Here is a 22,781-nt window from a genome sequence, read left to right as displayed (position 1 = left end):
GCCTTATTTACAGCCTCGTACCGACATTTCTGCAAACTAAATGCTATCCCACTAGTGACCTTTGATAAGGCTAAAGCCTGTGAATACAGGGAGTCAGAAACATGTTACTGAGATGTTGAAGAATGCAGGAAAAAATCCCAGACCCAGTGGTGACTTGATCCCCAGCAACATGTAGTCTAGGCATGTGCCAGGAGAGCCACAACAGCTGTGATCTGTGATCTTCAATAGGGTAGTTGATTCTTGCAACTGCATTTTAGGATGTATGTAGTGCAGATAGAATACTCTTTTTGTTAGCATGAGAGTATAAATTTTAACATAATGACAAAGACATCAATACAATGCTTGAAATTTGGACACCTTGCTAATTCCAGTGACGCTTGTTCTTGGTTCCAAAGTATAAATATATAAAAGTAATTCACTAATGACCGAGCAGGGATGATAAATTTTCTTCTATATACCAAAAGTCATTTTTACAATTGCAAAAAAAATGTCATTTATGTGTGTATATACACTTGTGTGAGTCAATTGTTATGTTTGGGATCTGCTAGATACGGTCACTACAATGAGGTGGTCTTGTTTATGAGATAGCTGATAAGTGATGTTACATTGAAATAAGTTATGGCTACTTACTACATATATGGCCGTGCAAACACTGATATGAAGACATGCATTATTTTAAATCATTCATATTTACTACAAAAGTACCAAAGCAAATCTATATAGGACAAAGTGTTCCGTCTTTAAAATGTTAGTTCAAAATTAGGTAGTCATGTGTATGTGTAAGAAATTGTAAGATTCTGGTACAACTTCTAGTCTCTTGTTCATAAAGTATGTCATACTAACATCTTCACACATATCATGTGCTTCTTTTTCATTAATAGAACTGAAAATTATGTTATGTGCACTCCTCCAGAAGAATGTCTTTGCTTTGTCACATGGGACCCAAGTAGTTTTGACGTATGCATTTTTGCTGATAATAGAGATACATGTGGAGGTTGGGTGTATATAAGGGGAAACCCATTAGGACAGGTTCCAGTGTCCCAGGTTTTCCCTGCCAGTAGAGGAGTGTCCCAATGCTGAGCCCCGCCTCTCTTTCTTTGCAAAGAAAAATCCCTAAAGGAGATCTTATTGTCTAGGTGTTTCCCTAACCAGTGAAGGGGAATTTATTTTTCAATTTTGTCTGTGTAGTTGTTGATGGAGTAGCTGATTTTGAGTGTCATGTATGTGTGGTGTCAACTTAATGCTGATGTCATTGTGTCATTCTGGTTTGGAATGAGATTTAAGGTACTACAAAATGTTGTATTGTAAGATTGTGTAATAATTACATTGTTGTGCTGTACTTGAACCCCTAAAGGGGGACGTCTTGATTATCAGATACTTGTGTAAAATAATTTGGTGTCCCATTTGCATACAACTATACATTTGTTTGTATCTCTAAAATCAAGATATTTCTCCAATAAGAATACAATCAGGTTGGTGTTTGGGATAGAGATATTGTAAGAATTACTCTGTATAAAATTTACATAGATTGTGTATAGGCGTATGATTCAAAAATATAATTTCAATGGCCAAATACAAACATTGCACTGGTTAATAAGACTGTCTTAACATGTCGGGTTACTATTTCAGGCAATGTATTTACCATGGGTGTTTGCTGGATTGAATTTCATCCTACGAGGAGGATAAGTACCTTGATTTGTTTGTATGGGGAATTGTTGTTATTTTAATTATTTGTTAAGGGTCTATTTGGTTACAAGCAGATGTTTGAATTTTCAACACATGAAAGCTTTTGTTTTTTGCTGAGAATTTCATCCATAGGACTTACTAGTCTGGTACTACCCACCCCTTTGCAAAAAGTAAAGGTATAAGCTGACGTAACCAGCAGTTACATACAATGTCTAATTGAATTCCTTTTGAAGTGATGTGGTATTTTTGTTTTACTAGACCCTTACTTTTGCGAAGGGGCTGTCACACTAGGTACTAATATCTGCATCTTTACAATGGAAACACCAGTTTTAAATTAGTTTTTAAAAGTCATACGTATAAGTTTTTTTTTGCAAGCTTTTTTTGGCTAAGACTTTTGTCCTTATTACTTGTTATTCTGTGTTCTGTACTAATCAGCTTCACAAGTGAATGTAGTTCTGCATGAATAACAATCATCCCTTTGTTTCTATCATATATAATTAAAGAACTGATCCTTCCACCATGTATAAGTCATACATACATCAATTTTCATTCAGAGGTATCCTTGATGCAAAAATTTGTGACAATGAAATTTGCTAATTTGTGGGACCTACTTAAATGTTTATGTATGCAGTGATCGTGTGCAGTTTAGGATGTCCTGTAATTTTCTGTTTTCATGTTCACAGTGGAGTGAACGAGCTGATTGGCATATTAGTGGGGCATCTCTACTATTTCCTGAAGTATCGTTACCCTGAGGAGTATGGAGGAAGGGAACTGTTACACACTCCTGAAATATTGTAAGAACAAACTTAGAAAATACTCACATGCATCATATGTCACACATTTGTGCTTAGCAATATCAACTGTTTTGTGGTATGCTGTGTATAAAGTATTATTCTAATATTCTAGATATAAATATTTTCCAAGCCATCGTGGAGGAGTGTCAGCTCCACAGCCGACGTCCCGGAGATGACAACAGGCACAATTGGGGAGCTGGACAACAGCTTGGTGGACATTAACTGTAAAGTGTATTATTTTAATTTGCTACCAAGATTAACTGTTATATTTATATCTTTAGTTGGTTGCTAACAATTATTATTGACAAACACAAATTGGTTGCAACATTTCCTCATTATGTTTAAAGCAATACCAGTCATATTTGCATCCTCAAAGGCTATAATATATTAAACATTTCCTTTTGTCAACAAGAGTATGTAAACTTTATGCTTGCTGATGTAGTTTACATGGTGCTTAAAGTGTGAATACACGTACTGTTATTTTTTTTTTTTGATATGTCAAGTTTAAAACCAAGCAATGAACTACCATATAACCTAAATATTTCGAGGGAGGTGCAATTTTTGCTGATTTTGCAATTTTAAGGGTTACAGCAAAAATTTATCCTTGAAATATTTAGACCTCCATATAATCTAATACATTTTGGGAGTGTTTGCAAATCCACGAAAAATTTATTTTTAGCAACATTGTTTAACCTCAAAAAATTTGCTCCTCGAAATATTTAGACTATACGGTAACTTGTTTTAACAATATAAGTAAACAATGATAGCAGGTACATTATTTTGCTGTTGCAATTCTAAGCCATTTCCCTGTGTTTCTTCTTTAGTGTGTGTGTGTGTTTTAATTACCTAATGAACAGCTGTGGCACACATTGTGAGTTTGTGGTTAGACTAACTACAGTGGATCCTGTTAATCAGGATGAGGACACCTGCGTAATCTGGAGACTTGGTAATGTTCCAAAATTATCTTAGCAAGTAAACTGATCACTTTGGTTGGTCATAAGGTGTCCTTAATCCTTACTTGTTACATCTGTCACATTTCATATATACATTTGATGAAATGATTTGTTAAAATGAATTAAAAAATGAGATGAATACAAAATAGATTGACATGAACTTATAAGTGATATGATTGCCGAAAATTGTATATGAAATAAAATCCGTATTATTTTGTTGATTTCTAAAATGTCATTGTACGAGACTGTTAGTTGATCTGGAGAAGTTGAAGATCTTGGAAAGTCAATTGCATTTGTAACTTGAGGGAGCTCATTTTCACTACATTGTCATGTTCTTCACATTGTTGGTTATCTGTTGTAGCTGCTAGTGCAGTATCTGTGCTGCCTGAAGCTCTAATCTAAAATGTGTGGAGAAGCATGATGACAAGTATGTATTAGTGTGTCCAGGTGTTGAACTTACCAGGTTGTTAAGGGCTGTAATACTAGTCTTCATGAACTTGATAATTTCATTGTATTTGGTGATTGTATATTCATCAGTCTCCTTGTCAGCAAGATGTTGAATAACAGGGAGTAGTTGTGTTAGTGATGTGACGTCATCCCTAATGGTATTGATATCCTACAAGCGTAAGAGAATAGTAACTAACATTGTGTACACTGTACGTGTGTACGTGCACATTTAGTATAGTGTGTGTATCTGTCAATATCTAACAACTCACAGCATTATTGGTTGGCTCAAAGCGTACATAGCAATCTTCATTAGGCGAGTCATATTTTTCATTCTATTAATAAAACAATAGCTAATTAGACAATCATACTTCATTTAAGCTATTACTACATATTGTTAGTGTATAGATGTGTACTCACTGTGTATTTCTCTAGAGCTATGATTTCTTGGAGTGAACTGAGAACTTGTGTTTCTGCAATCAATCGTAATCTTTGAAGTTCATCTGTAGAGACAGTTGGAGCTGCTTGTGTATCCAATATAACTGCTGCTACTACTACTAAAACAATCATCATTTTCTGAATCTCCATAGTGATATTACAGTAGAAATTGATAACAAATTTTTTAAGCTAGATATTCTTGTCGCTGATTTTGCTTTTAACTAACAAGTTAAGAAATCTTAAGCTTTTATACTATTTCAACAGCATATTTTGTAATATGGTCAGAACTATATTAGAATTTGGGATCTGGTCTATAATGATATGGGGAAGTTAATAAGTTACATTTCACAGGAAGGGGAATTTTTCTAAAGGTCAATGTAAACAATTTAATTCCTACCACAATGTCAACTAACATCCTCTCTTGCTAAATATTTATTCCTTCTGGGAAAGAGAATTAGCTTTTGTGTATTTACATAAGTTCATGGAATGACTAGCAAATAGTTAAAGCCCATTGCAGCTTAACTAATGTGCAGCTTTGAACTGCAGTACTAGTATTGCACACATTGCAGGTTTATATCTGTTTTGTCAAAATTGACCACTTGAAACCATAGATGGTCTGTAAAGCAAGTAGTATATAGTTGCAACACCTAACAAGACACACTTATAAAAAATAGTGCAGCATTTAAGTGATTTAATTATCCTCTATGTAGTTGAGTTGTGAGGAACAACTTGTTGGTTGTATAAATTGTGGTTTGTGGTTAGTATCAAGTTACCCTCAAATCCGGTATTAAAATCACCAACAATTTTATCACATCATTCTGATACTAGTATAGGAACTTTAATAATTTTTGAAGATTGCGCAGTGCTTAGCAGCACAATAATTCTACAAATGTAGCTCTAAAAGATGCAGCTCTGAGTATGTAGCTCTATATATCACATCAAACTAATTCCCTTAGTAATATAATACATTGAAAGAAGAAGTGAAAATGAAGCACTGGTGAATTGAACAGTGTGCGATATGTATAATGGATTTTTGTTCACATTGGCGTTCCATAACTACAGTATATATGTAGATTATGTTTAGAGCCTGTATACTCTTCATGAAGATGGCACTTTGTTGATGACTCATTGTTTTGATTTTGTAAGAATAATATTGGGATGTGGTTTTAATATTGTTTACATATGGGGTGTGTATCTCAATTGATCGTTGTTAGTCCATTACCATATGTGTAAAGCAGTAGTGGTATGTAAATCATGTAAGAAACAAGATAAAGCTGCAGAGAATTAAAGTCCAGATTGTTAATACATATAATCATTCATTCAGTGTTGTCAGCTTTTTAATTTTATTGCGATTCGCAGAACCCAATAGAAAACTCATTGTTAGTGAGTATTACATACCCAGCCTTGACTAGTCTATAAACATGTAGTACATACAAGATGACAATGCTCCTACCCACAATGGTCTCTACAATACATACATTATACAGTTGTACTAAGAGATACGGCAGGTAACATCTGTCATTGCTCGCTTTGTAGAACATACTACAGTGTTGGTCATTTGGGAACTTCAAAAATTGTTGTGTCTGAACTGTAACTTATGAAGGTCAGTTGTATAGGGAATCCCCTAAAACTGATCTGGTTTTCCTTACCAAAGAAGGAGTGTCCCACTGTACAGCCCCTCCCCTTTTGTCATTTGTATATTCTGTGAAAGAATATACCTCTAAAACATATTGGTACTATCCCTATTAGTGAGGGAAAATCCTCTATAGTTTCAACGATTTGTTATGTAGTTCTGTTGATCCTTTGAGACTAGTATATGGTGTATCAGTAACACTGCTTGATTGCTACATGACAATTTCATGATTTGTCCTTAGCAGGAAGATCTTCACAGTAGTTGCAGTAGATTCTATCCTTCCATTGTGTGCCATATAATTATAACCTAAATATTTCAAGGGAGAAAAATTTTTGCGGTTGAGCAATGTTACCTAATTTAAATTATTTTTTGCTGATTTGTAAACAATCCCAAAATATATCAGACTACATGTAGACCTCTTGTATAGCTACATGTAAAACAGACTGGTACACTGTATAATGCTATAGTTTTCATGAGTAATTTTGTCCTTAACTGGATGATAGCCATGATAAAAAAATTCACAGTATCAATGATACTTGCAAAAGATACTGTCCTCCTGCATACATGTAAATTGTAACTGTCAACTGGTAAAGCAAATGGGCAATACCATGCAACAGTGATACTATCTCCACAACATTCAACCTATAGCCCTCCTCTCAAACAAGTATCAATTAAAATAAACTGCTTTTAATTAATAAGTGATACAAGTGCCAAAAGTATAGCTACACAGAAAAAATTATTATGTCGTATACTAATTAAGTTAAATTTTAATACATATTACTAAGATGCCAGTTATATTCTACAAGACTGTTAGTTGACTGGGAGATGTTCAAGATCTCTAAAGGTCAATTCCACCTGCAACTTGAGCATACTCAGCTTCACAAATTTATCGAGATTTTCGTATCGTTGATTTTCTGTTGTAGCTGCTGGTACAGTATCCTTACTGTCCAATGCTCTAATCTAGAGTGTGTGGAGAAGTGTGATCAATATTTTTAGTGTGTCTCTGTGCTGAACTTACCAGATTGTTAAGGGCTGAAATACTGCTCTCCATGAATTTGATCATTTCACTGTATTTAGTAATGATATATTCATCAGTCTCATTGTTAGCAAGATGTTGAATAACAGGGAGTAGTTGTGTTAGTGATGTGACATCATCCCTGATGGTATTGATATCCTACAAGTGTAAGAGAACAGTAACATTATTGTGTATCTTGTTTGTGTACGTGTGTGTGTGTGTATCCATGCATGTCTGTGACTGTGTATGTTATCTATGTACAAGAGATTCTCAACTTACAACTTCACACATTGTGTTGTAGCGTTCGTAGCAGATTTGGTGAAATATGTCATATGTTTCATTCTATAAAACAATACAAAGCAATGATAATTGTCATAGTATTACCTTAAACTATAACTAGTGTTTGTACATAGATGTATGTAGCTACCTACGTACTTTAGCCAACTGCAGACGTGTAATTTGTTGCAGTATTTTGAAAATCTGCAATTTTGCATTTTCACGTAGTCCACTGATGTCAGAGGTGGGAATTGTTGTTTTCTGTTCAGTTGAATCACTGTTAACAGGAACTGCTTGACCTCCCATCACAAGCACCAAAGCTACAAATCCTATAATGATATTGATCCTAATCATTTTCAGGTCTCTTCTCTTTGATAACAGATCTTTTTGGTCTCAACTCTGATTCGCTCTCAACTGAAATTTTCAAGTATCTGCAGTTCTTTTATGCTCTTTCAACTGTGCATTTTGCAACATGATCAGAACTATGTTGAAATTTGGGATCTAGTACATGGGAACCATGATTGGTTGTATTCCAGTCATGTTACAAGAAGGGGAATTTCTAAACAGCAATGTAAACATCAGTTTATGTTTTTAAAATTATTAATTCCACCATTTTAGTATCCACATCCTCTGTTGCTAAATACTAATTCCTTCTGGGAAAATGAATTTGTTAATTCAATTCCATGAATTAACCACTCGATTCCAACTTAAGTCAGGACTCAGGAGGAATATTTCCATCAACAATAACAAGATAATTTCGTTGGTGTATATAGCTACTTGGCTGAACAAAACATGCACCAATACCTTTTAGGGATTCCCCTTACAAAGCACACAATTTACAAAATGGGAGGGGCTGCAGCAAAGACACTGAATTTTTTTAGCCTTATTTACAGCCTCGTACCGACATTTCTGCAAACTAAATGCTATCCCACTAGTGACCTTTGATAAGGCTAAAGCCTGTGAATACAGGGAGTCAGAAACATGTTACTGAGATGTTGAAGAATGCAGGAAAAAATCCCAGACCCAGTGGTGACTTGATCCCCAGCAACATGTAGTCTAGGCATGTGCCAGGAGAGCCACAACAGCTGTGATCTGTGATCTTCAATAGGGTAGTTGATTCTTGCAACTGCATTTTAGGATGTATGTAGTGCAGATAGAATACTCTTTTTGTTAGCATGAGAGTATAAATTTTAACATAATGACAAAGACATCAATACAATGCTTGAAATTTGGACACCTTGCTAATTCCAGTGACGCTTGTTCTTGGTTCCAAAGTATAAATATATAAAAGTAATTCACTAATGACCGAGCAGGGATGATAAATTTTCTTCTATATACCAAAAGTCATTTTTACAATTGCAAAAAAAATGTCATTTATGTGTGTATATACACTTGTGTGAGTCAATTGTTATGTTTGGGATCTGCTAGATACGGTCACTACAATGAGGTGGTCTTGTTTATGAGATAGCTGATAAGTGATGTTACATTGAAATAAGTTATGGCTACTTACTACATATATGGCCGTGCAAACACTGATATGAAGACATGCATTATTTTAAATCATTCATATTTACTACAAAAGTACCAAAGCAAATCTATATAGGACAAAGTGTTCCGTCTTTAAAATGTTAGTTCAAAATTAGGTAGTCATGTGTATGTGTAAGAAATTGTAAGATTCTGGTACAACTTCTAGTCTCTTGTTCATAAAGTATGTCATACTAACATCTTCACACATATCATGTGCTTCTTTTTCATTAATAGAACTGAAAATTATGTTATGTGCACTCCTCCAGAAGAATGTCTTTGCTTTGTCACATGGGACCCAAGTAGTTTTGACGTATGCATTTTTGCTGATAATAGAGATACATGTGGAGGTTGGGTGTATATAAGGGGAAACCCATTAGGACAGGTTCCAGTGTCCCAGGTTTTCCCTGCCAGTAGAGGAGTGTCCCAATGCTGAGCCCCGCCTCTCTTTCTTTGCAAAGAAAAATCCCTAAAGGAGATCTTATTGTCTAGGTGTTTCCCTAACCAGTGAAGGGGAATTTATTTTTCAATTTTGTCTGTGTAGTTGTTGATGGAGTAGCTGATTTTGAGTGTCATGTATGTGTGGTGTCAACTTAATGCTGATGTCATTGTGTCATTCTGGTTTGGAATGAGATTTAAGGTACTACAAAATGTTGTATTGTAAGATTGTGTAATAATTACATTGTTGTGCTGTACTTGAACCCCTAAAGGGGAACGTCTTGATTATCAGATACTTGTGTAAAATAATTTGGTGTCCCATTTGCATACAACTATACATTTGTTTGTATCTCTAAAATCAAGATATTTCTCCAATAAGAATACAATCAGGTTGGTGTTTGGGATAGAGATATTGTAAGAATTACTCTGTATAAAATTTACATAGATTGTGTATAGGCGTATGATTCAAAAATATAATTTCAATGGCCAAATACAAACATTGCACTGGTTAATAAGACTGTCTTAACATGTCGGGTTACTATTTCAGGCAATGTATTTACCATGGGTGTTTGCTGGATTGAATTTCATCCTACGAGGAGGATAAGTACCTTGATTTGTTTGTATGGGGAATTGTTGTTATTTTAATTATTTGTTAAGGGTCTATTTGGTTACAAGCAGATGTTTGAATTTTCAACACATGAAAGCTTTTGTTTTTTGCTGAGAATTTCATCCATAGGACTTACTAGTCTGGTACTACCCACCCCTTTGCAAAAAGTAAAGGTATCAGCTGACGTAACCAGCAGTTACATACAATGTCTAATTGAATTCCTTTTGAAGTGATGTGGTATTTTTGTTTCACTAGACCCTTACTTTTGCGAAGGGGCTGTCACACTAGGTACTAATATCTGCATCTTTACAATGGAAACACCAGTTTTAAATTAGTTTTTAAAAGTCATACGTATAAGTTTTTTTTTGCAAGCTTTTTTTGGCTAAGACTTTTGTCCTTATTACTTGTTATTCTGTGTTCTGTACTAATCAGCTTCACAAGTGAATGTAGTTCTGCATGAATAACAATCATCCCTTTGTTTCTATCATATATAATTAAAGAACTGATCCTTCCACCATGTATAAGTCATACATACATCAATTTTCATTCAGAGGTATCCTTGATGCAAAAATTTGTGACAATGAAATTTGCTAATTTGTGGGACCTACTTAAATGTTTATGTATGCAGTGATCGTGTGCAGTTTAGGATGTCCTGTAATTTTCTGTTTTCATGTTCACAGTGGAGTGAACGAGCTGATTGGCATATTAGTGGGGCATCTCTACTATTTCCTGAAGTATCGTTACCCTGAGGAGTATGGAGGAAGGGAACTGTTACACACTCCTGAAATATTGTAAGAACAAACTTAGAAAATACTCACATGCATCATATGTCACACATTTGTGCTTAGCAATATCAACAGATTTGTGGTATGCTGTGTATAAAGTATTATTCTAATATTCTAGATATAAATATTTTCCAAGCCATCGTGGAGGAGTGTCAGCTCCACAGCCGACGTCCCGGAGATGACAACAGGCACAATTGGGGAGCTGGACAACAGCTTGGTGGACATTAACTGTAAAGTGTATTATTTTAATTTGCTACCAAGATTAACTGTTATATTTATATCTTTAGTTGGTTGCTAACAATTATTATTGACAAACACAAATTGGTTGCAACATTTCCTCATTATGTTTAAAGCAATACCAGTCATATTTGCATCCTCAAAGGCTATAATATATTAAACATTTCCTTTTGTCAACAAGAGTATGTAAACTTTATGCTTGCTGATGTAGTTTACATGGTGCTTAAAGTGTGAATACACGTACTGTTATTTTTTTTTTTGATATGTCAAGTTTAAAACCAAGCAATGAACTACCATATAACCTAAATATTTCGAGGGAGGTGCAATTTTTGCTGATTTTGCAATTTTAAGGGTTACAGCAAAAATTTATCCTTGAAATATTTAGACCTCCATATAATCTAATACATTTTGGGAGTGTTTGCAAATCCACGAAAAATTTATTTTTAGCAACATTGTTTAACCTCAAAAAATTTGCTCCTCGAAATATTTAGACTATACGGTAACTTGTTTTAACAATATAAGTAAACAATGATAGCAGGTACATTATTTTGCTGTTGCAATTCTAAGCCATTTCCCTGTGTTTCTTCTTTAGTGTGTGTGTGTTTTAATTACCTAATGAACAGCTGTGGTACACATTGTGAGTTTGTGGTTAGACTAACTACAGTGGATCCTGTTAATCAGGATGAGGACACCTGCGTAATCTGGAGACTTGGTAATGTTCCAAAATTATCTTAGCAAGTAAACTGATCACTTTGGTTGGTCATAAGGTGTCCTTAATCCTTACTTGTTTCATCTGTCACATTTCATATATACATTTGATGAAATGATTTGTTAAAATGAATTAAAAAATGAGATGAATACAAAATAGATTGACATGAACTTATAAGTGATATGATTGCCGAAAATTGTATATGAAATAAAATCCGTATTATTTTGTTGATTTCTAAAATGTCATTGTACGAGACTGTTAGTTGATCTGGAGAAGTTGAAGATCTTGGAAAGTCAATTGCATTTGTAACTTTAGGGAGCTCATTTTCACTACATTGTCATGTTCTTCACATTGTTGGTTATCTGTTGTAGCTGCTAGTGCAGTATCTGTGCTGCCTGAAGCTCTAATCTAAAATGTGTGGAGAAGCGTGATGACAAGTATGTATTAGTGTGTCCAGGTGTTGAACTTACCAGGTTGTTAAGGGCTGTAATACTAGTCTTCATGAACTTGATAATTTCATTGTATTTGGTGATTGTATATTCATCAGTCTCCTTGTCAGCAAGATGTTGAATAACAGGGAGTAGTTGTGTTAGTGATGTGACGTCATCCCTAATGGTATTGATATCCTACAAGCGTAAGAGAATAGTAACTAACATTGTGTACACTGTACGTGTGTACGTGCACATATAGTATAGTGTGTGTATCTGTCAATATCTAACAACTCACAGCATTATTGGTTGGCTCAAAGCGTACATAGCAATCTTCATTAGACGAGTCATATTTTTCATTCTATTAATAAAACAATAGCTAATTAGACAATCATACTTCATTTAAGCTATTACTACATATTGTTAGTGTATAGATGTGTACTCACTGTGTATTTCTCTAGAGCTATGATTTCTTGGAGTGAACTGAGAACTTGTGTTTCTGCAATCAATCGTAATCTTTGAAGTTCATCTGTAGAGACAGTTGGAGCTGCTTGTGTATCCAATATAACTGCTGCTACTACTACTAAAACAATCATCATTTTCTGAATCTCCATAGTGATATTACAGTAGAAATTGATAACAAATTTTTTAAGCTAGATATTCTTGTCGCTGATTTTGCTTTTAACTAACAAGTTAAGAAATCTTAAGCTTTTATACTATTTCAACAGCATATTTTGTAATATGGTCAGAACTATATTAGAATTTGGGATCTGGTCTATAATGATATGGGGAAGTTAATAAGTTACATTTCACAGGAAGGGGAATTTTTCTAAAGGTCAATGTAAACAATTTAATTCCTACCACAATGTCAACTAACATCCTCTCTTGCTAAATATTTATTCCTTCTGGGAAAGAGAATTAGCTTTTGTGTATTTACATAAGTTCATGGAATGACTAGCAAATAGTTAAAGCCCATTGCAGCTTAACTAATGTGCAGCTTTGAACTGCAGTACTAGTATTGCACACATTGCAGGTTTATATCTGTTTTGTCAAAATTGACCACTTGAAACCATAGATGGTCTGAAAAGCAATTAGTATATAGTTGCAACACCTAACAAGACACACTTATAAAAAATAGTGCAGCATTTAAGTGATTTAATTATCCTCTATGTAGTTGAGTTGTGAGGAACAACTTGTTGGTTGTATAAATTGTGGTTTGTGGTTAGTATCAAGTTACCCTCAAATCCGGTATTAAAATCACCAACAATTTTATCACATCATTCTGATACTAGTATAGAAACTTTAATAATTTTTGAAGATTGCGCAGTGCTTAGCAGCACAATAATTCTACAAATGTAGCTCTAAAAGATGCAGCTCTGAGTATGTAGCTCTATATATCGCATCAAACTAATTCCCTTAGTAATATAATACATTGAAAGAAGAAGTGAAAATGAAGCACTGGTGAATTGAATAGTGTGTGATATGTATAATGGATTTTTGTTCACATTGGCGTTCCATAACTACAGTATATATGTAGATTATGTTTAGAGCCTGTATACTCTTCATGAAGATGGCACTTTGGTGATGTACTACTCATTGTTTTGATTATGCAAGAATAATATTGGGATGTGGTTGTAGTATTGTTTACATATATGGGGTGTGTATCTCAATTGAACGTTGTTAGTCCATAGTCCATTACCATATGTGTAAAGCAGTAGTGGTATGTAAATCATGTAAGAAACAAGATAAAGCTGTAGAGAATTAAAGTCCAGATTGTTAATACATATAATCATTCATTCAGTGTTGTCAGCTTTTTAATTTTATTGCAATTCACAGAACCCAATAGAAAACTCATTGTTAGCGAGTATTACATACCCAGCCTTGACTAGTCTATAAACATGTAGTACATAAAAGATGACAATGCTCCTATTCACAATGGTCTCTATAATAGTCTGCAATACATACATTATACAGTTGTACTAAGAGATACAGCAGGTAACATCTGTCATTGCTTGCTTTGTAGAACATACTACAGTGTTGGTCATTTGGAAACTTCAAAAATTGTTGTGTCTGAACTGTAACTTATGAAGGTCAGTTGTATAGGGAATCCCCTAAAACTGATCTGGTTTTCCCTACCAAAGAAGGAGTGTCCCCACTGTACAGCCCCTCCCCTTTTGTCATTTGTATATTCTGTGAAAGAATATACCTCTAAAACGTATTGGTAGTATCCCTATTAGTGAGGGAAAATCCTCTATAGTTTCAACGATTTGTTATGTAGTTCTGTTGATCCTTTGAGACTAGTATATGGTATATAAGTAACACTGCTTGTTTGCTCCATGGCAATTTCATTATTTGTCCTTAGCAGGAAGATCTTCACAGTAGTTGTAGTAGATTCTATCCTTCCATTGTGTGCCGTATATAGCCTAAATATTTCAAGGGAGAAAAATTTTTGCGGTTGAGCAATGTTACCTAATTTAAATTATTTTTTGCTGATTTGCAAACAATCCCAAAATATATCAGACTACATGTAGACCTCTTGTATAGCTACATATAAAACAGACTGGTACACTGTATAATGCTATAGTTTTCATGAGTAATTTTGTCCTTAACTGGATGATAGCCATGATAAAAAAATTCACAGTATCAATGATACTTGCAAAAGATACTGTCCTCCTGCATACATGTAAATTGTAACTGTCAACTGGTAAAGCAAATGGGCAATACCATGCAACAGTGATACTATCTCCACAACATTCAACCTATAGCCCTCTTCTCAAACAAGTATCGATTAAAATAAACTGCTTTTAATTAATAAGTGATACAAGTGCGAAAAGTATAGCTACACAGAAAAAATTATTATGTTGTATACTAATTAAGTTAAATTTTAATACATATTACTAAGATGCCAGTCATATTCTACAAGACTGTTAGTTGACTGGAAGATGTTCAAGATCTCTAAAGGTCAATTCCACTTGCAACTTGAGCATACTCAGCTTCACAAATTTATCGAGATTTTCATATCGTTGATTTTCTGTTGTAGCTGCTGGTACAGTATCCTTACTGTCCAATGCTCTAATCTAGAGTGTGTGGAGAAGTGTGATCAATATTTTTAGTGTGTCTCTGTGTTGAACTTACCAGATTGTTAAGGGCTGAAATACTGCTCTCCATGAATTTGATCATTTCACTGTATTTAGTAATGATATATTCATCAGTCTCATTGTTAGCAAGATGTTGAATAACAGGGAGTAGTTGTGTTAGTGATGTGACATCATCCCTGATGGCATTGATATCCTAAAAGTGTAAGAGAACAGTAACATTATTGTGTATCTTGTTTGTGTGTGTGTATCCATGCATGTCTGAGACTGTATGTAGATGTTATCTATGTACAAGAGATTCTCAACTTACAACTTCACACATTGTGTTGTAGCGTTCGTAGCAGATTTGGTGAAACAAGTCATATGTTTCATTCTATAAAAAACAATACAAACACAATAATAATTGTCATAATTATTACCTTAAACTATAACTAGTGTTTGTACATAGATGTGTGTAGCTACCTACGTACTTTAGCCAACTGCAGACGTGTAATTTGTTGCAGTATTTTGTAAACCTGCAATTTTGCATTTTCAAGTAGTCCACTGATGTCAGAGGTAGGAATTGTTGTTTTCTGTTCAGTTGAATCACTGTTAACAGGAACTGCTTGACCTCCCATCACAAGCACCAAAGCTACAAATCCTATAATGATATTGATCCTAATCATTTTCAGCTCCTTGATAACAGATCTTTTTAGTTAGATGTTCTCAACTCTGGTTTGCTCTCAACTGAAATGTTCAGGTATCTGCATTCTTTTATACTCTTTCAATAGTGTATTTTGCAACATGATCGGAACTATGTTGAAATTTGGGATCTGGTACGTGGGAAACATGATTGGCTGCATTCCAGTCCTATCACAAGAAGGGGATTTTTCTAAACAGCAATGTAAATATCAGTATATATTTTTAAAATTATTAATTCCACCATTTTAGTATCCACATCCTCTGTTGCTAAATACTAATTCCTCCTGGGAAAATGAATTTGTTAATTCAATTCCATGAATTGACCACTCAATTCCAACTTAAGTCAGGAAGGACTCAGGAGGAATATTTCCATCAACAGTAACAAGATAATTTCATCGGTTTATATAGCTACTTGGCTGAACACAACATGCACCGATATTTTTTTAGGGATTCCCCATACAAAACACACAAGCTGCAAAGTGGGAGGGGCTGCAGCAGAGACACTGACTTTTTTTAGGGTATATTCCCTTGTTTACAGCCTTCATATTGACATTTCTGCAAATTTAATTAAGGTAATTATCTGAACAATACAATTAAATGCTATCCCAATAGGGACCTGTGAGAAGGCTAAAGGGAGTCAGAAACATGTTACTGAGACGTTGCAGAATGCAGAAAAAAATCCCAGACCCAGTGGTGACTTGATCCCCCACAACATGCAATCTAAGCATGCGCCAGAGGAGCCACAACAGCTGGGATCTGTGATCTTCAATAGGGTAGTTGATTCTTGCAATTGGATGTACGTAGCTCAGATAGAATACTTTTTGTTATAGACTGTTTTTGGTACTTTTGGATAGTATAGGTTCAGTAAATATTGACGATTTAAAATCATGCAGGTCTTCATATCAGCATTTGCATGGTCGTATAATAGGTATACCCATTACCTATTACAATGTACCATCACTTATCATCTATCTCATAAAAAATACCACCTCATTGTAGTGACCACATCTTAGCAGGTCCCAAACATAACAATTGACCCACACACACACACATACACACACACACACACACACACACACACACACATAATTACTTTTATATATATGTATACTTTGGAACCAAGAACAGGCGTTACTGGAATTAATAAGGTGTCCAAATTTCAAGCATTGTATTGATGTCTTTGTCATTATGTTTAAATTTATACTCTCATGCTAGTTCAAAATTAGTCAGTTACGTATATATATATATATAAGAAATTACATAAGATTCTGGTACAACTTCGAATTCTATAGTCTCTTGTTCAGAAAGTATGTCATATTAACATCTTCACACATACCATGTGCTTCTCTTTCTTTATTGGTTAATAGAACTGAAAATTATTAATATATTTTATGTGCACTCCTCCAGAGGAATGTTTGCTTTGTCATTATGGGACCCAAGTAGTTTTGACATATGTATGCGTTTTTGCTGATAATAGAGATACATGTGAAGGCTGGGTGTATATAAGGGGAAATCCATTAGGACAGGCTCCAGTGTCCTGGGTTTCCCCTGCCAGTAGAGGAGTGTCCCAATGCTGAGCCCCTCCTCTCTTTCTTTGCAAAGAAAAATCCCTAAAGGAGATCTTATTGTTTAGGTGTTTCCCTAACCAGTGAAGGGGAATTTATTTTTCAATTTTGTCTTCGTAGTTGTTGATGGAGTCACTGATATTGAGTGTCATGTATGTGTGGTGTCAACTTAATGCTGATGTCATTGTGTCATTCTGGTTTGGAATGAGATTTAAGGTACTGCAAAAATGTTGTATTATACTTACATTGTTGTGCTGTACTGGAACCCCTAAAGGGGAACATCTTGATTATCAGGATACTTGTATACAATAATAAGTTGTCCCATTTGTATAAAACTGTACATTTACATTTGTTTGTATCTCTAAGATTAAGATATTTCTCCAATAAGAATACATTCAGGTTGATGTTTGGGATAGAGATATTGTAAGAATTACTTGTAAATTTACATTGATTTTGTGTAGGCATATGATCAAAAAATAAATTTTCAATGGCTGAGAGTAGGACAAATACAAACATTGCACTGGCTATTAAGACTGTCTTAACATGTCGGGTTACTATTTCAGGCAATGTATCTACCATGGGTGTTTGCTGGATTGAATTTCATCTTGCAAGGAGGGTAAGTACTTGATTTGTTTGTGTGGGGGAATTGTTGTTCCATAGTGCTTACTAGTCTGGTGTTGCCCGCCCCTTCGCAAGAAGTAAGGGTCTGGTGAAATACAAATACTAAATAATTTATAACGTTCAAATTCAGCGGTACCAAATTGATGTGTGCCAATAACGTTCACACACAGATCACCTTGGTAATGCAATTCTTTTGTTTGATCGAGTTGAAGGACAATCAGTTGACATACCCAGTAGTTACATACATTGTCTAATTGAATTCCTTTTGAAGTGATATAGTGTTTGTATTTCACCAGACCCTTACCTTTTACAAAGGGGCGGGTGGTGTCAGACTAGGTACTAACATCTACATCTTTACAACGGATGCTTTAGAAACACAAGTTTTAAATCAATTTCTAAAAGTCATATATGTATAAGATTTTTTTGTAACCAAAAGAGACCAAGCCTTGTTTGGCTAAGACTTTTCTCTTAAATACAAATTAAGAGTCATTTGTTATTCTGTGTTCTGTACTAATCAGCTTTACAGCTGAATGTAGTTCTGCATGAATAACAATCATCCCTTTCTTTCTATCATACTTTCTACTATATAATTAAAGTACTGATCCTTCCACCATGTATAAGGCATACATACATCAATTTTTATTCAGAGGTGTCCTTGATGTAAAAATTTGTGACAATGAAAATTGCTAATTTGGTACCTACTTAAATGTTTATGTATGTAGTGGTTGTGTGCAGTTTAGGATGTCCTGTAATTTTCTATTTTCATGTACACAGTGGAGTGAACGAGTTGATTGGCATATTAGTGGGGCATCTCTACTACTTTCTGAAGTATTGTTACCCTGAGGAGTATGGAGGAAGGGAACTGTTACACACTCCTGAAATATTGTAAGAATAAACTTAGAAAATACTCACATGCATCATATGTCACACATTTGTGCTTAGCAATATCAACAGATTTGTGGTATGCTGTGTATAAAGTATTATTCTATTCTAGGTATAAATATTTTCCAAACTGTCGTGGAGGAGTGTCAGGATTCGGTGCTCCACAGCCGACCGCTCGCAGATATCCGGGAGATGACAATAGACACAATTGGGGAGCTGGACAACAGCTTGGTGGACATTAACTGTAAAATGTATTATTTTAATTTGCTACCAAGATTAACTGTTATATTTAGTTTAGTTGGTCGCTAACAATAATTATCATTGACAAACACAAATTGGTTGCAAAATTTCCTCATTATGTTTAAAGCAATACCACTCATATTTGCATCCTCAGAGGCTATAATATAAACATTTCCTTTTGTCAACAAGAGTATGTAAACTTTATGCTTACTGATGTAGTTGACATGGTGCTTAAAGTGTGAATACACCTACTGTTATTTTTTTTGTGATATGTTAAGTTTAAAACCAAGGCAATAAACTACCATATTATACCCTAAGGGGGAGAATTTTTTGCTGATTTCGCAGTTTTAAGGGTTACCGGCGAAAATTTTATCCTTGAAATATTTAGACCTCCTAATACATTTTGGGAGTGTATACAAATCTGCGAAATTTTATTTTTAGTAACATTGTTCACCCTCAAAAAATTTGCCCCTCGAAATATTTATGCTATACAGTACCTTGTTTTAACAATATAAGTAAACAATGATAGCAGGTACATTATTTTGCTGTTGCAATTCTAAGCCATTTACCTGTTACAGTAGTTCTTTAGTGTGTGTGTGTTTTTAATTGCTGTGATACTTATTGTGAGTTTGTGGTTAGACTACAGTAGATCCTGTTAATCAGGATGAGGACACCTGTATAATCTGGACACTTAGCATTGTTCCCAAATTATCTTAGCATGTGAACTGATTACTTTGGTTGGTCATAAGGTGTCCTTACTCCTCACTTGTTTCATCTGTCACATTTCATATATACATTTGATTAAGTGATTTGTTAAAATGAATTTTAAAAATGAGATGAATACAAATAGATTGACATGAACTTATAAGTGATATGATTGCCGAAAATTGTACATGAAATATAATGTGTATTATTTTGTCGATTTCTAAAATGTCATTGTACGGGACTGTTAGTTGATCTGGAGAAGTTGAAGATCTTGGAAAGTCAATTGCATTTGTAACTTGAGGGAACTCATTTTCACTACTTTGTTATGTTCTTCACATTGTTGGTTATCTGTTGTAGCTGCTAGTGCAGTATCTGTGCTGCCTGAAGCTCTAATCTAAAATGTGTGGAGAAGCGTGATAACAAGTATGTATTAGTGTGTACAGGTGTTGAACTTACCAGGTTGTTAAGGGCTGTAATACTAGTCTTCATGAACTTGATAATTTCATTGTATTTGGTGATGATATATTCATCAGTCTCCTTGTCAGCAAGGTGTTGAATGACAGGGAGTAGTTGTGTTAGTGATGTGACGTCATCCCTGATGGTATTGATATCCTACAAGTGTAAGAGAATAGTAACCTTATTGTGTACACGGTACGTGCACATATGTGTGTGTGCATCTGTCAACTCACAGCATTATTGGTTGGCTCAAAGCGTACATAGCAATCTTTATTAGGCGAATCATATTTTTCATTCTATTAATAAAACAATAGCTAATTAGATAATCATACTTCATTTAAGCTATTACTACGTATTGTTAGTGTATAGATGTGTACTCACTGTGTATTTCTCTAGAGCTATGATTTCTTGAAGTGAACTGAGAACTTGTGTTTCTGCAATTAATCGTAATCTTTGAAGTTCATCTGTAGAGACAGTTGGAGCTGCTTGTGTATCCAATATAACTGCTGCTACTACTACCAAAACAATCATCATTTTCTGAATCTCCATAGTGATATTACAGTAGAAATTGATAACAATTTTTTTTAGCTAGATATTCTTGTGCCGATTTTGCTTTTAACTAACAAGTTAAGAAATCTGAAGATTTTATACTATTTCACAGTGTATGGTCAGAACTATATTAGAATTTGGGATCTGGTCTATAATGATATGGGGAAATTAATAAGTTACATTTCACAGGAAGGGGAATATTTCTAAAGGTCAATGTAAACAATTTAATTCCTACCACTGTGACAATGTCAACTAACATCTTCTCTTACTAAATATTTATCCCCTCTTGCTAAATATTTATTCCTTCCGGGAAAGAGAATTAGCTTTTGTGTATTTACATAAATTCATTAAATGACTAGCAAATAGTTAAAGACCATTGCAGCTTAACTAATGTGCAGATTTGAATTGCAGTATTGTGCACATTGCAGGTTTATATCTGTTTTGTCAAAATTTACCACTTGAAACCATAGATGGTCTGTAAAGCAATTAATAATAATATAGTTGACCTAACAAGACACACTTGTAAAAAATAGTGCAGCATTTAAGTAATTAAATTATCCTCTACGCAGTTGAGTTGTGAGGAACAACTTGTTGATTTGTATAAATTGTGGTTTGTGGTTAGTATCAAGTTACCCTCAAATCTGGTATTAAAATCACCAACAATTTTATCACATCATTCTGATACTAGTATAGGAACTTTAATAATTTTTGAACTATTACTAGATTGCGCTTGCTTAGCAGTACGATAATTCTACAGTGTACTTCTATCACTTGTGCAGCATCATCTTGTGTTAGTATAATGATGTTCCTCTAATCAGCACAATTAAAGCATTAGACCATATTAATTTAAGGGATGAAAATATTGGAAGATTTTGTGTTAGATTATGTGTCCTACAAACTCTACAATAAGATCACAATAAAAGATTATGGTATTTTGAGCATGCAGCTCTATATATCGCATCAAAATAATTCCCTTAGTAATATAATGCATTAAGGAAGAAGTGAAAATGAAGCACTGGTGAATTGAACTGTGTGCGATATGTATAATGGATTTTAGTTCACATTGACATTCCATAACTACAGTATCAGGCTATATAGATCTTCATGTTTGGAGCCTGTATACTACTCATTGTTTTGATTATGTAAGAATAATATTGGGATGTGGTTGTAGTATTGTTTACATATGGGGTGTGTACAATCTATGATCTCAATTGATCATTGTTAGCCCATTACCATAATTATGTGTAAAGCAGTTAGTGGTATGTAAAGCATGTAAGAAACAAAGTAAAGCTGTAGAGAATTAAAGTCCAGATTGTTACTACATATAATCATCCATTCAGTGTTGTCAGCATTTAATTTTATTGCGATTCGCAGAACCCAGTAGCAAACTCATTATTAGCGAGTATTACATATCCTTGACTAGTCTATAAACATGTAGTACAAGATGGCAATCAGCGGTGGAGGAAGTAGTTGATATGAGGGGGGCTGGGCTGACCCAGACTTATTTCTATAGTTTAGTAAGGTGAGACCAAACAAAAAAAAAAGGTCGCAACCAACTGACAAGAGCTTTCCACCTCACCAGCTACCATTTCTAGCTGATAAACTACATAAAAATCCTTTCATAGCTCGCTACACACTGACTACTTTATTAGAGTGACTGCTCTATTAGAATATCTCGATCTTTATCACGGTTTTCAGCCCCACTCCAAGAAAGATAATTTCAGTGTGATATCATTCTGAGGCCCCCCCTTTCCGCCGCCTATGATGGCAATGCTCCTACCCACAATGGTCTCTATAATTAGGCATTCCAGACTGATTTTTTAAAATTTTGGAAAAACGGGCTTTTTATATGCTCAATAGATAGAGTATTGATTGCCGATCTCAGAAACATATAGTTTGTTGGGTTGGAATTAGCTACTTTGGCATGCACAGTGCTTAAAAACTGAAAAAAGGTACATTTTTTCTCCAGGGCTCCCCATACATTTTACAGGGGAAGATGGCACAATTGAATCAGGAAGCC

At 34.5% G+C, this 22,781-nt stretch overlaps 3 protein-coding genes and 1 long non-coding RNA gene across 5 annotated transcripts; 2 read left to right on the top strand and 2 right to left on the bottom strand.

Moving 5' to 3' along the window:
* Nucleotides 1–549: 549 nt before the first annotated feature.
* On the top strand, nt 550–2,830 carry LOC136264637 (uncharacterized). The gene is made up of 3 exons (XR_010705254.1): nt 550–1,284; nt 2,370–2,480; nt 2,593–2,830. It is a non-coding gene; the product is annotated as an uncharacterized lncRNA (long non-coding RNA).
* Nucleotides 2,831–6,758: 3,928 nt separating this feature from the next.
* LOC136264924 (uncharacterized) lies at nt 6,759–7,546 on the bottom strand. The gene is made up of 4 exons (XM_066059690.1): nt 7,399–7,546; nt 7,243–7,305; nt 6,967–7,122; nt 6,759–6,908 (listed from the first exon to the last, which is right to left on the bottom strand). The coding sequence occupies exons 1-4, from the start codon at nt 7,543–7,545 to the stop codon at nt 6,759–6,761; spliced, it is 516 nt and encodes a 171-aa protein (XP_065915762.1). The 5' UTR covers nt 7,546.
* Nucleotides 6,970–20,731, top strand: LOC136263164 (derlin-1-like). 2 transcript variants are annotated; one of them, XM_066057673.1, is made up of 6 exons: nt 6,970–7,130; nt 9,308–9,403; nt 17,872–17,924; nt 18,704–18,814; nt 18,924–20,376; nt 20,609–20,731. In XM_066057673.1, exons 2-5 carry the CDS (start codon nt 9,338–9,340, stop codon nt 19,051–19,053), a joined length of 360 nt encoding a protein of 119 aa, XP_065913745.1. In that variant the 5' UTR covers nt 6,970–7,130; nt 9,308–9,337; the 3' UTR covers nt 19,054–20,376; nt 20,609–20,731. The 2 variants fall into 2 exon arrangements, with proteins under 2 accessions (XP_065913745.1, XP_065913744.1); XM_066057672.1 differs by lacking the exon at nt 6,970–7,130 and having other exon boundaries at nt 8,674–9,403.
* On the bottom strand, nt 14,895–15,679 carry LOC136263699 (uncharacterized). The gene is made up of 4 exons (XM_066058338.1): nt 15,533–15,679; nt 15,373–15,435; nt 15,103–15,258; nt 14,895–15,044 (listed from the first exon to the last, which is right to left on the bottom strand). The coding sequence occupies exons 1-4, from the start codon at nt 15,677–15,679 to the stop codon at nt 14,895–14,897; spliced, it is 516 nt and encodes a 171-aa protein (XP_065914410.1).
* Nucleotides 20,732–22,781: the final 2,050 nt, after the last annotated feature.

This window comes from Dysidea avara, chromosome 8 (genome assembly GCF_963678975.1).
Source record: "Dysidea avara chromosome 8, odDysAvar1.4, whole genome shotgun sequence".
In the NCBI taxonomy this organism is placed as follows: domain Eukaryota; kingdom Metazoa; phylum Porifera; class Demospongiae; order Dictyoceratida; family Dysideidae; genus Dysidea; species Dysidea avara.
This window is presented reverse-complemented; position numbering and strand designations above follow the sequence as displayed.

Coding starts and splice junctions, on each gene's coding strand:
- LOC136263164 (XM_066057673.1), top strand. CDS start 9,338: ATGTATGTGTGGTGTCAACTTAATGCTGATGTCATTGTGTCATTCTGG. Junction 9,404..17,871: donor GGTTTGGAATGAGATTTAAG/GTACTACAAAAT, acceptor TTACTATTTCAG/GCAATGTATCTACCATGGGT. Junction 18,815..18,923: donor TTACACACTCCTGAAATATT/GTAAGAATAAAC, acceptor ATTCTATTCTAG/GTATAAATATTTTCCAAACT.
- LOC136263699 (XM_066058338.1), bottom strand. CDS start 15,679: ATGGGAGGTCAAGCAGTTCCTGTTAACAGTGATTCAACTGAACAGAAA. Junction 15,436..15,532: donor CACGTCTGCAGTTGGCTAAA/GTACGTAGGTAG, acceptor TGTTTTTTATAG/AATGAAACATATGACTTGTT. Junction 15,259..15,372: donor ACAACACAATGTGTGAAGTT/GTAAGTTGAGAA, acceptor TTACACTTTTAG/GATATCAATGCCATCAGGGA.
- LOC136264924 (XM_066059690.1), bottom strand. CDS start 7,545: ATGGGAGGTCAAGCAGTTCCTGTTAACAGTGATTCAACTGAACAGAAA. Junction 7,306..7,398: donor CACGTCTGCAGTTGGCTAAA/GTACGTAGGTAG, acceptor ATTGTTTTATAG/AATGAAACATATGACATATT. Junction 7,123..7,242: donor ACAACACAATGTGTGAAGTT/GTAAGTTGAGAA, acceptor TTACACTTGTAG/GATATCAATACCATCAGGGA.